The sequence below is a fragment of the Bison bison genome, unplaced genomic scaffold, assembly GCF_000754665.1.
Source record: "Bison bison bison isolate TAMUID 2011002044 unplaced genomic scaffold, Bison_UMD1.0 scf7180017864490, whole genome shotgun sequence".
NCBI classification, from domain to species: Eukaryota; Metazoa; Chordata; class Mammalia; order Artiodactyla; family Bovidae; genus Bison; species Bison bison.
Window position 1 is genome coordinate 7230686 of NW_011495049.1, and position 14240 is coordinate 7244925.

The 14240-nt window shown below is 41.2% G+C and overlaps 1 protein-coding gene across 1 annotated transcript in view; it reads left to right on the top strand.

Annotated features, from left to right (window-relative positions):
* RASGRF2 (Ras protein-specific guanine nucleotide-releasing factor 2) overlaps positions 1-11999 on the top strand; it is a 267751-nt gene extending 255752 nt beyond the window's left edge. The window contains exons 24-27 of the mRNA XM_010863390.1: positions 1355-1434; positions 2751-2868; positions 3438-3506; positions 7417-11999. Of these exons, the coding sequence (XP_010861692.1) occupies positions 1355-1434; positions 2751-2868; positions 3438-3506; positions 7417-7509 (360 nt within the window). The 3' untranslated portion in view covers positions 7510-11999. The remainder of the gene's footprint in view (positions 1-1354; positions 1435-2750; positions 2869-3437; positions 3507-7416) is intronic.
* The last annotated feature ends 2241 nt before the right edge of the window (positions 12000-14240 follow it).

Sequence of the window (14240 nt, forward strand, 5' to 3'; positions counted from 1 at the left end):
GTCACTCCTCTGCCTATTCTTTTCTGCATTCTGTTTCTTTTTTCCTCTGAAGTTGGCACCTTGTTAAATCTTCTTTAGGCCTTCACTGTGGTTAACTTAAGCAATCTTCATGTCTTTGGCAGGATGCAAGGTTAGGAATAACTGAACTGACTATGGAATAGAGATGATAAGGCAGGTGTTGAAATTATTTTTTAAAATTTGAATATATTACCTGTAGAGACATTAAATAGAAGCTACCATTTCAGTCACATATATAGATCACTCAAAGCAGCTTTCTTGGGAATAATGGGCCATACTCAAGGACCCAGTGCTTCAGACCTGTCATAGGCAGGGCCTGGTCGCAGAAATGCCCTGCTTCAGATGCTTTTGTTAATATCACCAGCCGTGTAGCTGTCTTTTCTGGAGAACTGAGTCTAGTCTGGGAAACATCCAAAAGGCCTGGTAGAGTATGTTCTCTGAAGCCCACCAAATTTGGTCTGTGGCTATAGGACAGTTATTTCTGCAGCTTCTTTGAGGGAAGGCCAGCCAGGGACCAGGCAGGAGCCCTGCCCAACCCCCACAACCCTCCATCCCTGTTCAAGCCATGCTGGCTGTCTTTTCCCAGAGCCCTCAGGAACCAGGATGGGAAGGTAGCCGTTGGAGTCACTCTGGAAGCTCTCATGGTGCCTTGAAGCTCCTCTCTAGACTGAGACAGAGTTGTCTGAGGAGCCTCACTCTCAGCTTCATTCCAGATGCTTCTCACAACCAAGCTGCCTGGATGTGGGTAATACCGGGAGTGAGTCTTTATCTCCAAGGCTCACCCTACCATTCTCCATTTCTCTAGAAGAAACTTTAGACCAATGTCATCAGCAACTGTATTTCTTGGTAAATACTAATTATTCTTTTCTAATAAATTGATGAAGATGAACACAAAGGATTTGGACTAGAGGGTATTGATCAATCCACAGCCAAGCAATATAATATGTGCTTGGATGACTTGGAAATTAACAGTCAGAAAGATTCATCATGAAAACCCCCTGACACAGGACCTCTCTTTAAGATCCCCTATGTGGTATGTTCTTTTTAGGTCTTTAAGTTCCTAAGTTTCCCATGCATTACAATTTTTCTTTTCTATACATTTTCTCTCTTTTAAATGTATTACAAAAATTAGTATTAATTTTTTAAAAAAGAGTTAGTATTGTCCCATGTTCTTTTTTAACAAGTGAAATTTAAGTACATCTCCATACTTTGAAAATCATATCATGTCATCGTACCTGCCGCTGTAGAAGAGAATTGAGCAACTTTCGGTAACTCACAACCTTATCAAACCATAGGGGTATTTTCATGACATACTAAGGTATTTGTTTCCTTCTAGACAAAAGCTCTAATGGACAAGCTTCAGAAGACTGTTTCGTCTGAAGGAAGATTTAAAAACCTCAGAGAAACCCTTAAAAAGTATGTCTATTTTGTTAAATTATTCATAATTCAGAAGTGTATTTATATAATTTTTACAGTATACAAATAGTGGCCTACCTCATACTTTGCTTTGAAAAGAAAACCAAATGGGACACAGCTTCCATCATCAGGTGTTTTTCTGACTTGCCTTTTCATTTGGAATACCACGCATGTAGTGAGTGTCATGGATATACTCATGGTATGCAGAGCATTCCAAATAAGAAGAAAATGTCACCACAGTAAATCTTACTATATTTTACTATAAAAAGTTTCTTTATTTGGTATTTCCTAATCTAAATACAGTGATTTCCTGTGATTCTTTATTTGAATATTCCAGTCCCTGTTGCTTTTGTTTTTTATTTTTGGCTTTTTGTTGCTGGATCCTTTTCTTGTTCTTCAGACACACAGAGAGAGAGGGAGGGAGAACAGAGGATATCCTCCTGCAATTAGTTTTCTTATGACCTGCCACATGGACTTCACTTACTCTGGAAAATTTTGTCCTGTGATGCCATGACGGAAAGAAAGACTTAAAGTAACAATGATAGTATAAGAACTATTTACTGAAGATTGAATAAATGATAGACTCTATGCTAAGTGCTTGATGTGTTTTATTTAAGCCTCATAGAAAACTAGAGATAAAAGTTTCATTGTCTCCATTTTACAGACAAGGAAGCTGCAGTTCAGAGAGTTTGCCCACCACCACTTAGGAAGTAGGCAAGTGGGGACTCAAACTCAGTTTCCCCTGGATTAAAAGGCCGTGTTCTCAACCTCTAGACTCTGAGAATGCACCTTCCAAACAAAGAAGGTCTCACTTTAGTGTGCAGGTGTGATATTAATCTCTATCTTCTAAGACATTTAAATACTAACTAAAACAGAAAACAAGTTTTACAAGTTCTAGTCACATTGATTTTTCCACCCACTTCTTCAAGGTTGAATGTTTGCACTTAAATGAGGTGAGGGCATGGGGTTTCCTACATGCTTTTACATCCCTAACGGTGTGGCCATTTGACAAGCACTGCAGGCCAATGCTACAAGCAAGTCCCATTAGCACATGTTTTGTATTTGTCTATAAGACATCCTGTCGTTTGAAGTACCACTGTCTCAAACACATAGTAAAGCATGAGCTGTGATTTTGTATCACACTCTATTGTAAGACATAAATAACCTCTGCATATTATGAGCATGCTTCTGAAAATGGAATTAAAAGAGTTTTTTGCTTCAGGAGGGGAGCAGCGCAGCTGCTTCCTGTTGAAACGGGGGAGGTGGGTGGACACCTGTGTGAATGAGCTTGTGAACAGTGCCTCTTGTTCTTCCAGTTGTAACCCCCCGGCTGTTCCTTATCTGGGGATGTACCTGACAGACCTGGCGTTTATTGAAGAAGGAACACCAAACTTTACCGAGGAAGGCCTCGTCAATTTCTCCAAGATGAGAATGGTGGGTTCGAGTTTCATGTAAGCAGCCTGTCTTGGTGACCTCAGAGGCTTATAGAGAAGAGGCGATGTCATGGAAGAGTGACCGTTTGCTTTTTCATCTTGACCTTTTTATCCGACACTGGGTCTGATACCTGATGTTGGCTGATTCAGGAGATTTTCGCAATCCTCTTTCAGCTGGCAGTCTAGACAATGAGGGTGGGGAATAAAGCCCCAGGGATGACTTTCTGAGACTGAGCAGGGATAGACAGATGCTGAAGGCTTCTTGTTGGACAGCTGGGTTCTGAGCATTTAGAAGTGAGGAGCCCATGGACACTAGCGCCCCATGCCTGTCACCTGAGGATACCCTGTGCCAGCTGTTTCCCTGATTGGGAATTCAGTATCTTCTTGCTGTTAGGGTTTCTTGTGGCTCATTGAAGGCAAAAAAGCCCTAGGGCTAGGTCATGATGGAGCAGGGCTCCAGGTGCCTCAATGGATGGAGTAAGGGACTGACTGCTCTGGGACAGGCTCCCAGAATACTGTGCTGCAACCCAGGGCAGTGCTCATGCTTTGCTTCTGTTCTTCCTCCATCAGATATCACACATCATCAGAGAGATACGCCAGTTCCAGCAGACTTCCTATCGAATCGATCATCAGCCAAAGGTAATCTTGTATGGTTGTCAGGGAACTTGAAGAAAGAAGTGGAAGTTAGTTAGTTGGAAACAGCAGTAGAGTAGATCAATAATACCAAAAGCTAACTCAAAGAAAAGACCAAAAAGACAGACAAACATTTGGTAACTCTGATTAAGAAAAACAAGAAAGAAAGCAAAAAGAATATCAATTCATTATCAAATTCTATCTATTTTATATCCAGTATTTCTTGTGAAGCTGTCCACACCACTACCACCACCCCTTGTCCAAGCTACCAATGTCTGGTACCTGGTGTTCAGTTCAGTTCAGTTCAGTTGCTCAGTCGTGTCCAACTCTTTGCGACCCCATGGATCGCAGCACGCCAGGCCTCCCTATCCATCACCAACTCCTGGAGTTCACTCAGACTCACGTCCATCAAGTGAGTGATGCCATCCAGCCATCTCATCCTCTGTCATCCCCTTCTCCTCCTGCCCCCAATCCCTCCCAGCATCAGAGTCTTTTCCAATGAGTCAACTCTTCTCATGAGGTTGCCAAAGTACTGGAGTTTCAGCTTCAGCATCAGTCCTTCCAAAGAAATCCCAGGGCTGATCTCCTTCACAATGGACTGGTTGGATCTCCTTGCAGTCCAAGGGACTCTCAAGAGTCTTCTCCAACACCACAGTTCATCAATTCTTCAGCGCTCAGCCTTCTTCACAGTCCAACTCTCACGTCCATACATGCCCACAGGAAAAACCACAGCCTTGATTAGACGAACCTTTTTTGGCAAAGTAATGTCTCTGCTTTTCAGTATGCTATCTAGGTTGGTCATAACTTTCCTTCCAAGGAGTAAGCGTCTTTTAATTTCATGGCTGTAGTCACCATCTGCAGTGATTTTGGAGCCCAGAATAATAAAGTCTGACACTGTTTCCACTATTTCCCCATCTATTTCCCATGAAGTGATGGGACCGGATGCCATGATCTTTGTTTTCTGAATGTTGAGCTTTAAGCCAACTGTTTCACTCTCCACTTTCACTTTCATCAAGAGGCTTTTGAGTTCCTCTTCACTTTCTGCCATAAGGGTGGTGTCATCTGCATATCTGAGGTTACTGATATTTCTCCCGGCAATCTTGATTCCAGCTTGTGTTTCTTCCAGCCCAGCGTTTCTCATGATGTACTCTGCATATAAGTTAAATAAACAGGGTGACAATGTACAGCCTTGACGTACTCCTTTTCCTATTTGGTACCTGGTGTACTGAATGCAAATCCATTCAACAAATTTACAGCCAAATAGGACTCTCTGAAACACACAGTGGGAGTTATTTGCCCCTTGCTTAAAATATTTTATTGGCTTATCTTTGCTCTTAGGCTAAGGAAAGAAAAAAATTTTGATATATCCCAGAAATCTTGCATTATGTAGTCCCTACTCATCTTTCAGGATTCATCTCATGTCATTATCCGCTTCTTCTCTCCATCCCAACAATAACTGATGTTTATTACCTTTTTCTTTCTTCCTTTTCTTTCTTTCCTTTCCTCTTCTTTCTTTTTTTTCATTTTGTAATAGATGTTACTTTTTAGAATCATTTTAGCTTTACAGAAAAATTGAAATGGTAAGGTAGAAGATTCCAATTTAACACACAATTCATCATCCCTGTTATTTCATGGAACTTGACATACTTATTATGAAACTCATAAGGAAGCTTTGATAGGCAAAAAAAAGATAAGAACTTTTTGAAAAATAAGAAGAGTAAGGGAGAGCCTTCCCTACCAGATACAGACACTAACACTGCAGTGAATAGAAGAGGACTATCTTGGCAGAGGAATACAAACTCAGTGGAGTAGGATAAAGTCCAGATGCAGATTTTGTCTATATGAAAATTTAATATGGGATAAAGGAGACATTTAAAGAAAGTGACAGAAAGAAACTGACCATTGTGTAAATGAAATAGGGATTTTTGTTCTCCATCTTATACTATTCAAAAAATAAATTCCAGATGAATTCACTACCTTATACAAAAAGAAATATTACATTATTTAAATGAAATAATATAGGACAAAATATTCATGATCTTTGGATTTGAAAGACCTTCTTAAACACAGAATGCAAAAGCTTTAGAAGATGAGATTGATACAGTTTGCTGAATCAAAATCTAAAACTTCTATCTGACAAAGGGCAATTGTTTAAAAAGTCAGAGTACAAGCAATAGACTAGGAGACAATGTTTGTAACATAAAAAAACAAAGACAGAATAAAATTATTCCTATAAATTAAAAAAGTATTCCTATAAATCTATAAGAAAAATCATAAACAACACAATATTGACAAAGCTATAAACAGGTGATTCACAGAAGAAGAAACAAAAATGTCCAATACATATTTGGAGAATGCTCAACTTCACTAATAAGAAAAATACAAATTACAAAGCATCATTATCAGCTATCAGACAGACAAATTTTTAAAATATTGTTAACAGCAAACTTGAGTTAGGATATGGGATAACAGATACTCTCATGTACTATAGGCACAACAGTTTTGGAGGTTATTTTATATATTTTTTTATTAAAAATTGATATACCAAGTAACCAGAATTCTCATACATTGCTGATGAGAGTAACATGGTACAACCTCTTTGGAAAAGTGTGTCCTTTGGAGGTTTCTGAAAATGTTAAATATGCATATTTAACTTAAATACCTTATGACTCAGGTATTCATCCAAGGGGGAAGTGAAAACATGCTCACAAAAAGTCTCACATAAGATGTTGATGGCATTTCTTAATAATAGCCAAAAATTGGAAACAGCCCAGGTGTCCATAAACAGATGAATGGATAAACAAATTGCGGTGTATCTATACAGTGGGCCACTACTCAGCAGTAGAAGATGACAACCAGTGAGACACTCCACAACACAGATGAGTCCAGCACATTATGCAGAGTAGAAGAAACCAGACACAGACGAGTACCTACTGTGTGATTCCACTCACATGAAGTTCTAGAGCAGACAGGACTAACACGTGGTTACAGAAATCAGAGCAGCGATCGCTTCTGGCAGTAGGTTAACGGGGAAGCTGCGTGAGGGAACTTTCTGGGGTGATGAAATTATCCTCTAGCACGCTACATGTGTAGCTTGATTGTTATTGTTTAGTCGCTAAGTCGTGTCCAACTCTTTGCAACCTCATGGACTGTATCCCTCCAGGCTCCTCCGTCCATGGGATTTCCCAAGGAAAAATACTGGAGTGGGTTGCTATTTCCTTCTCCAGATATATAAGTCACATGGGCATTTACTTTTGTCAAAACTAATGAAAGTATTTAATTTTACTTATATCTGCTATCTCTCCGTAAAAATAAAGAGATATTTTTATGGTGCTAACCCCTGTTCTAACCTGTTCATTTCCGTGTCCTTTCATTTCATTTCTGGTGTGGAACCATTCATGTGTGAAGACTAGGGAGTATGCTAACAAGGACTTCACCGTAACTTTGTGTCATAGTGAAATATTGATGGCAACCCATCAATATGAGATCATTAAATAAACTCTGATATGTCACACTTGTAATACAGCACAGCAGTGAGAGCTCTTTGTATGACATGAGGAGCACTCCACAACTTCTAGTCTGATGAAAGCAGAATAAAATATACCCTTGTGATACCATGTATTAGAGGAAAAATGATTTCTGTAAGTACCTGGTAATGTCTGGAAAGATACTGAAAAATATCTGGGAGAATATAAGCCAACTGATAACAGTGGTGCTTCTTGAGGGCAGTGCCTAGGGTAGGGAGTTAAGAGGGGAACAGAATATACAGTCAGAATATATTCCTAATGTATTTTAGTTACATAAAGTATTTCAGTGCTTGGGAGAAAATGTTGAATTGTGTCAGGCTCCATTCAGAAAATGTACATCTGGTGTTGTGAAGGAACTCAAAGCGGGTTTCTTCTTCTTTCTTCTCCAGGTCACTCAGTACTTGCTTGACAAAGCCCTCATCATAGATGAAGATACGCTGTATGAGCTGTCACTAAAAATTGAACCTCGGCTCCCTGCTTGACGATCCGACCTTGCCCCGCGTCCGTGGAATTTTCATGGAAAGCAGAGTGGACAGAACTGTGCATGCCATGCCTCCCGCAGTGCTGAGAGGACAGGGGGATGGAGACAAAGCCAGTCTCCTCTGTTCCCCAAAGATGATGGAGCCAAACCAGAATTCTGTCTCCAGCCAGGGAAGCCCAGCTGGTTGGGATCAAGGATAGATACTTCAGACTTGGGTGGGAAGCTGAAGAGAGTGGTGTTTGGTAAACTGAGGGCACATTTGCATGAGGGAGTATAAACTGGGAGGTGCTGGTAGCCACTTTAAAGAAGCAGGTTAAGAAGGGAAATTTCAAATTCTGCCCCGTGTTCTGTTAAGAACTCAGGGACAAAGGTCCATGAAAAGGCTTGTGATGTTTCACTGGCACTTAACTGGCCTGGGGCACCTCCCAGTTTTCTCCTAGGATTTAACTGCTTCTCTTACATTTCCTTTGTTACAGGCTTCCAGAAGAGCCGAGGCTGTCTCTGTAGGGATGGGCCGACACATAAGCAATTTCAGTCCTCAGCATGTGCATGGTTCTCAGTGCATCATAAATATTTATATTGGAGGAATGGCATGTTCTGAAACTGCTCTTTCAGTCTTTAGGCAACAGGACAGGAAAGACATGTTGAAAGTCAAATGGATTTGTATGTAACATTTCCATAATTTAAAACCCAATCGCTGTGCCCCCAAAGAGTCCAGCCACGTGGGGGACTTCTTCCTGAGGCTGTGCAGTTCAGGAAGTCGATGCCATTGGAGAGGCAGGTGCAGGCTTTGCAGAAAGATGCCCACGTGCCTCACGAACAAAACTGTGGAATACAACAGAAGGCCACCGAGGGGAAGAGTGGGTTTCAGTGCTAAGTGAAAAGATATACTTAAAAATCGTCTCTGCGCCTTTCTGTGCTTCTTTTCATCCCCCCCACCCCCTTGGTTACGTGGGAATCTGTTCTGATTTACACGAACCATGTTTCGGCTCACTATGAACATTACTTGTTTGTTTTTTAAAGTTGTCTAGTGCAGTGGCCCCCAAGCTTTTTGGCACCAGGGAGCGGTTTCATGGAAGACAATTTTTCCACAGGGTGGGGCAGAGGGAGGGGACTTGGTTTCAGATTGATTACGTGCATTACATTTATCATGCACTTTATTTCTATTGTTACCACATCAGCCCCACCAAAGATCATCAGGCGTTAGACCTTGGATGCTGGGGACCCCTGATTTAGTGAGATTTTCTTTTTAAAACCCACCCTTCCATGTGCTATTAGTAGACAGTTCTTCTCCAGTCATCTTTGTTTTTAAATTTTGAGGCATTTCTGAGTGAAAATATATGGGAAAATGGGAAAATATATGGGAAATGGGCCCAAGCACTCATGAGCTCTTGTGTCAGAAAACCAAATGCAGGGGTTCGTCCTCCTACCCTAGGCTGGGAAAGCGACTGTGATTTCCCCAGGATTGTTGGTTATTAAAGAAATAGGGCTAGCTCATGTTCTCGTGTTTACCTCCCTCTTCTCTTCTCAGGGAGACCTCTGCTTTCAAAGAAGAGAAAAGATATTGTTACCTGAGCCTATTGCATCTGGCATTATTTCTTAGAGGCATGAAGCATATTAATGCTGACATTGAAAAAAAATTGATCTTTTTGGCTGCTTTCTCTCTTTGCACTTTAATTATGTTGTTAGAGCTGACAGCTGACTAATAAATTCAACTTACTGGCTCATAAGACCCAGTGGAATTGATAATGTCCCACAGAGGTGAATGTACATTTTTCCTGCATGGTAAGGGCCATCTCTGTACATAACTATATAGTGAAATATCAAGTAAGTAAAAGAAAATATTTATAATATTTGAAGACCATTCCAAAAATATTTTCAATAGCTCATATTAGCTAACAGGATAGCACTAAACTCAAGGAGGGTGACTTATGGATGCTTAATTTTTTTCTTTCTTTCTTTTTTATTTTTTAAAGTTGCTTGTTTTTTCTCTTTAGTTTCAAATAAAAAGTTGATGCATCTTGATGCATGATAAGAAGCATGAGTTCTTTGGATCCTAACAGTGCATAACTTATCATTTATTTCTCAGTGTTCAGAAACAAAGTTTGAACTAATATATGTCAGTTGCACCAAGCACCTCAAAGTCTTGCAAAAGAATAAGAAAGTAAAGGTTAACTTTCTTGGTGCAAAGACACAGTTTTGAAAGTGAATTAAAACCGGGACAGATCAGTGAAAAGACCACACAGATAGCAGTTTCAGGCAGAGCAACACGTGGAAATGTTGATATATCAGACTCTGGCCTTAAGAGTCTCCAGAGTCTTCCAGAAGGGAGGGTGTGGGTCTGTGGGCCCCGTCCCTGGAAGTTTGGACCCTTAATTCTCTGACCCAGTGGTTCCAGAGGCACTGCAGCCGTTCTTATTAGAGAAAAACAGAAACTTGAGGAATTTCCAAATGCTCCTTCCCTTTTGGCATACAGGTTTTCCTCAGCCAGTGACAAAGCCAGCAGGCCTATTTCCCGCAGAATGTTGGAAGAGCGCCCCCTGGCGGTCAACTGTGGGCACTGTCCGTCGTCTCTGCTGACCTTTAAGTATTTTTTTTTGCTAGTTACACACCTCTCCTGCTTCCTAGAGTGTGAAGCCTTTCCACCTCCAAGGGAGTTACTTTTGATGACCTGCACCATTTCTGGGCCAGCTGGGAGAGGAAAGCGCATTTTTAAAAAGCTCAATTTGGTCACATTTAAAAGCCCCAAGAGCAATTTGTGGTTTCCTTTTGATTTTTTAAAGCACCCATCCTCTTCTGCCTTGCAAGCTCTGTGTGACGGTTGGAATGAGCGCTCCTGGCTGAGTCTGCTTGTATTCTGTTACACGAGACCCATTTCTATGAGTAGATGGGAGGTCAGCCTCTAACAGCCAAATAGGAAACACCTGTATTCTTGCAAAATTAACCTAGAAAATCAGAAGTAAAATCCAAGTTCATGCTTTCAGATGAATACTCACATTTTGTACAGTCAATGAAATTATCTTGGGGATTTTAGGGGGTGCCTTTGGTGATTAACTCAGACATCCAGTTTTGCTACAAGGACAAGTCTCTTATTTAAGGCAATATATTATGTGACTGATTCAGGCATGAAGTAGAATGTTGTCAATTTTCCTTAGTGTTTCTCTGAAGGAATTTAAAGAGGGAAATTCAAACTTACTGTTGCAGTATTTTCAACTGACTGTCACACCAAGTCCCTATTACTGTTTGTTAAATTTCAGTACAGATGTTGAATAACTTGGCAGAGAAAAATCCATGACATTCCAGTTTGGAGTGTGTGTGATAATGGACCCACATCTCTTTTTTCTCACAGTGTTGTAACAGACAGGACCTAGGGTCAGCAATGATTGGACCGTTTTCAAATCCTTAACTAAAGAGTAACACAATAGGAGGGTTGTTCCCAATAGAATTGAGTTTTGTTTTAAAATAGAGGATTTCATTTAGCTTTTCTTTTCAAAGGTTGATCTTATTCCCCCTGGAAGGGGTGGGGGGGAGACTTTCCCTTCATTTTAAACCATAAGATTTTTTTAAAACCAGCCTGTGAAATTTATTATTTTTTCTGCTATTGAAATGGTATAAAAGGTAATATTTATGGCTAAACAATAGAGCTATGCTAATATCCACAGCCAGAAGGAATAAGTGAATAAGATTCATTTTCACTTCAGAAAGACAACAGATTATAGCTTTAAATAATGACTTGATTACTGACACCACTATGTGAATCCTGGTAATAAGACTTGAATCAATGAAATCTAATCAAAGTGTCTTTTCTTGGTATCTGTTAGTGACTTAAAATTAAGGCAGGGAGGAACTAAAGTAGAAAACAACCATCTTGTAGGTATAAATACATGAAAGATCAGAAAACTATTCATCTTGGCTACCATACCACATGATGTTAACATCAGGGTTGATTTGATTGTACTTGATTGCATTTGCTCAAGAAAAATAATAGTTCTACTAAATGATGTTGAACCACTGTCTTGTTAGACCACCATTAATTCTTCTCTGGAAAGGCAGTTGTGAAAGAGCACTGGACTAGGCATCGTAGCCCTAGACTCAGATCTACCCAGCTAAAGCTGGGAAACCTTAGGCCAGTGCTGAACCTCTCTGATCCTCAGTTTCCTCATCTGTGAAATGGAGTTAACAGTGATGCCTGTGCTGCCTACCTCACAGGACTGTCATGAGGACAAAGTGGATCCGACTGTAAAGTGCTGTCCAAATGTGAGGTAATTTGATTACCATCCTCATCTCTCTTTTGCAGAGCATTTAAGTGTGTTTGTTATTTGTGTGTGTGATGGACAAACCCATGTATTACTTGGAGAACTATATTGTTTGTGTCCAGTTACTTTGCACATCTGCTGACATCTGTGACTCCGACAGGGGTTTGTGCTGTGGCCTAACACTTGCCAGGTGAGGTGTGGGTTACTCCTGTATGCAAATTAAACTTTGCCTTTCTCAAATTCTCCAAAATCTCCTTAGTCTCTTCATTTGATTGTTTCAGCATTTTTCTATATTGTCTTCTTCATAGCTGTGGGCTCCTTCAGATATTCTTTTACTTCTAAAGTTCAGGGAGGAAAAGGTTTAGACGAAACCATGTTGCAGGTACTAAAATATCACAGAATTTGAAGGACCTCAGGCTTCCTAAGTAGCACTCATGGTGAAGAATCCGCCTGCCCATGCAGGAGACTCAAGAGACACAGGTTCGATCCCTGCGTCTGGAAGATCCCCTGGAGGAGGAAATGGCAACTGACTCCAGGATTCTTGGTTGAAAAATTCCATGGACAGAGGAGCTTGGGCTAAAGCTTGGACAGTGGGCCAAAGTCCATGAGGTCTCAAAGAGTCGGACACAACTGAGTATGCACGCAAAGATGACATTAAAGGTCTTCTAGCCTCACTGTCTTTCTGGGGTTTACAGCTTTCCCATGCCATCACCAGCCCAGGTTTAATTACCTCCAGGCACACAGAACTCATTACTCTCCAATCAGCTCTGTTCACCCAATGGCAGCTCATGAACAGGCTGTAGAGAGAAGAGCTACTGAGGTTAGAGGTGGAGGTCTGAGGCTGTGTTCCTCATCTAAAATGAAAGCCTCATATCTGCCCCTAGAATTACTGCAGTGGATCCATAGAATAATATATATGAAAATACTTCACTTTTGTCCAGTAGATGAAGTTGTCCTAATGTTTAGAGCTCAAGGAAACATGACGCTGCTGTTGAGTCCAAGAGAAAACTGAGAAAAGAGAGAATGTGGGTCCCTTCTGTCTCGTTGGCTTCCTTTTCCACTTCTGAAATGAGCAATCAGCCTGGTAGGGATTTGAGAACCCAGGTTCCTTTCATTTTGTTACTTGGCCGTTCCTCATGGCATTGACCTTGCCTGCTGGTCAAATCTGGGTCCTGTTATTAATACATCCAGGCTCTAGCCAGATTCAGGAACAGAAAAGAGAATAAGCCCACAACAGGAGGTGTCCTTTATAGCAAGTGATAGGGCACTTACACGCTTCGCTTCTGTTCCCATCCCTGTGACATGAGCTAGCCATGTGAACACCTGGCCACTAGGTATGGAAAGAGCCCCTGAACTTTGAAGGGAATTGGAGAAGATGAGAAGGGAGTATGTGGCCTATGACAGAGATCATAATTTGAAGAATTTTCAGAAATCTGGGATTTCTGTTTTGTTATCTATGGAGGTAGTCACTTCATCACCCCACCTTTATCATAAGTATGAGGATAACTAGGCCCTCAAAAAAAGGGTGCCACACATTTTTCTCAAAAGTAGCCCAACTTCTCTTCTGACATTACTAACGTAAAATTACACTATAAAAGATGAGGAGTTGAGGTAAGGCATGGGGTGGGTGAAAGTGAAAGTGAAGCCGCTTAGTCGTGTCCGACTCTTTGTGACCCCATGGACTATAGCCTACCAGGCTCCCTGGTCCATGGGATTCTCCAGGCAAGAATACTGGAGTGGGTTGCCATTTCCTTCTCCAGGGAATCTTCACAACATAGGGATTGAACCCATGTCTCCTGTGTCTCCCGTATTACAGGTGGTTTCTGTACTGCTGAGCCACCTTGGAAGTCCATGGGGTGGGTAGGTGGAGGCTGCTTCTGCTGCTGCTAAGTCACGTCAGTCGTGTCCGACTCTGTGTGACCCCATAGACGGCAGCCCACAGGCTCCCCCATCCCTGGGATTCTCCAGGCAAGAGTACTGGAGTTGGGTGCCATTGCCTTCTCCGTGGAGGCTAAATGTCTACTAATAAGGAACTGGAAGAAAAAGAAAGAGCAGTTTCTCATTGTAACCACCATCTTTTAAATTCTATATCTCCATGCTTTTCAAAAGCCTCCCCATTCTCTGCGTCTGGGATCTGGGCTATTTCAGGCTCACTGCATTTATTTCACCTGGTGCCTGAACTGCCATGAAACAGTTTGGTCAGCCCCACAGACCTCTAACTTTCTGCCTGTTCTGCCAGGGGAGCAGGAGGGACTATGGTCTGTTAGGACAAAATGTGCAAACTGGGAGCTCTGACTCTTTACAGGATCATGCAATTAGTTTGGTGGGTCCCCATCTGCAAATGTTCAATGAGATAACACAGGAGAACCTAGAAAATATCTGAGCATATCATATCACATGCAAAAAGGGTAAGTATCACTTGTATGCTAGGTTATAATGATAGCATATATGTTAACTGAGGCCAATACACAGTAAA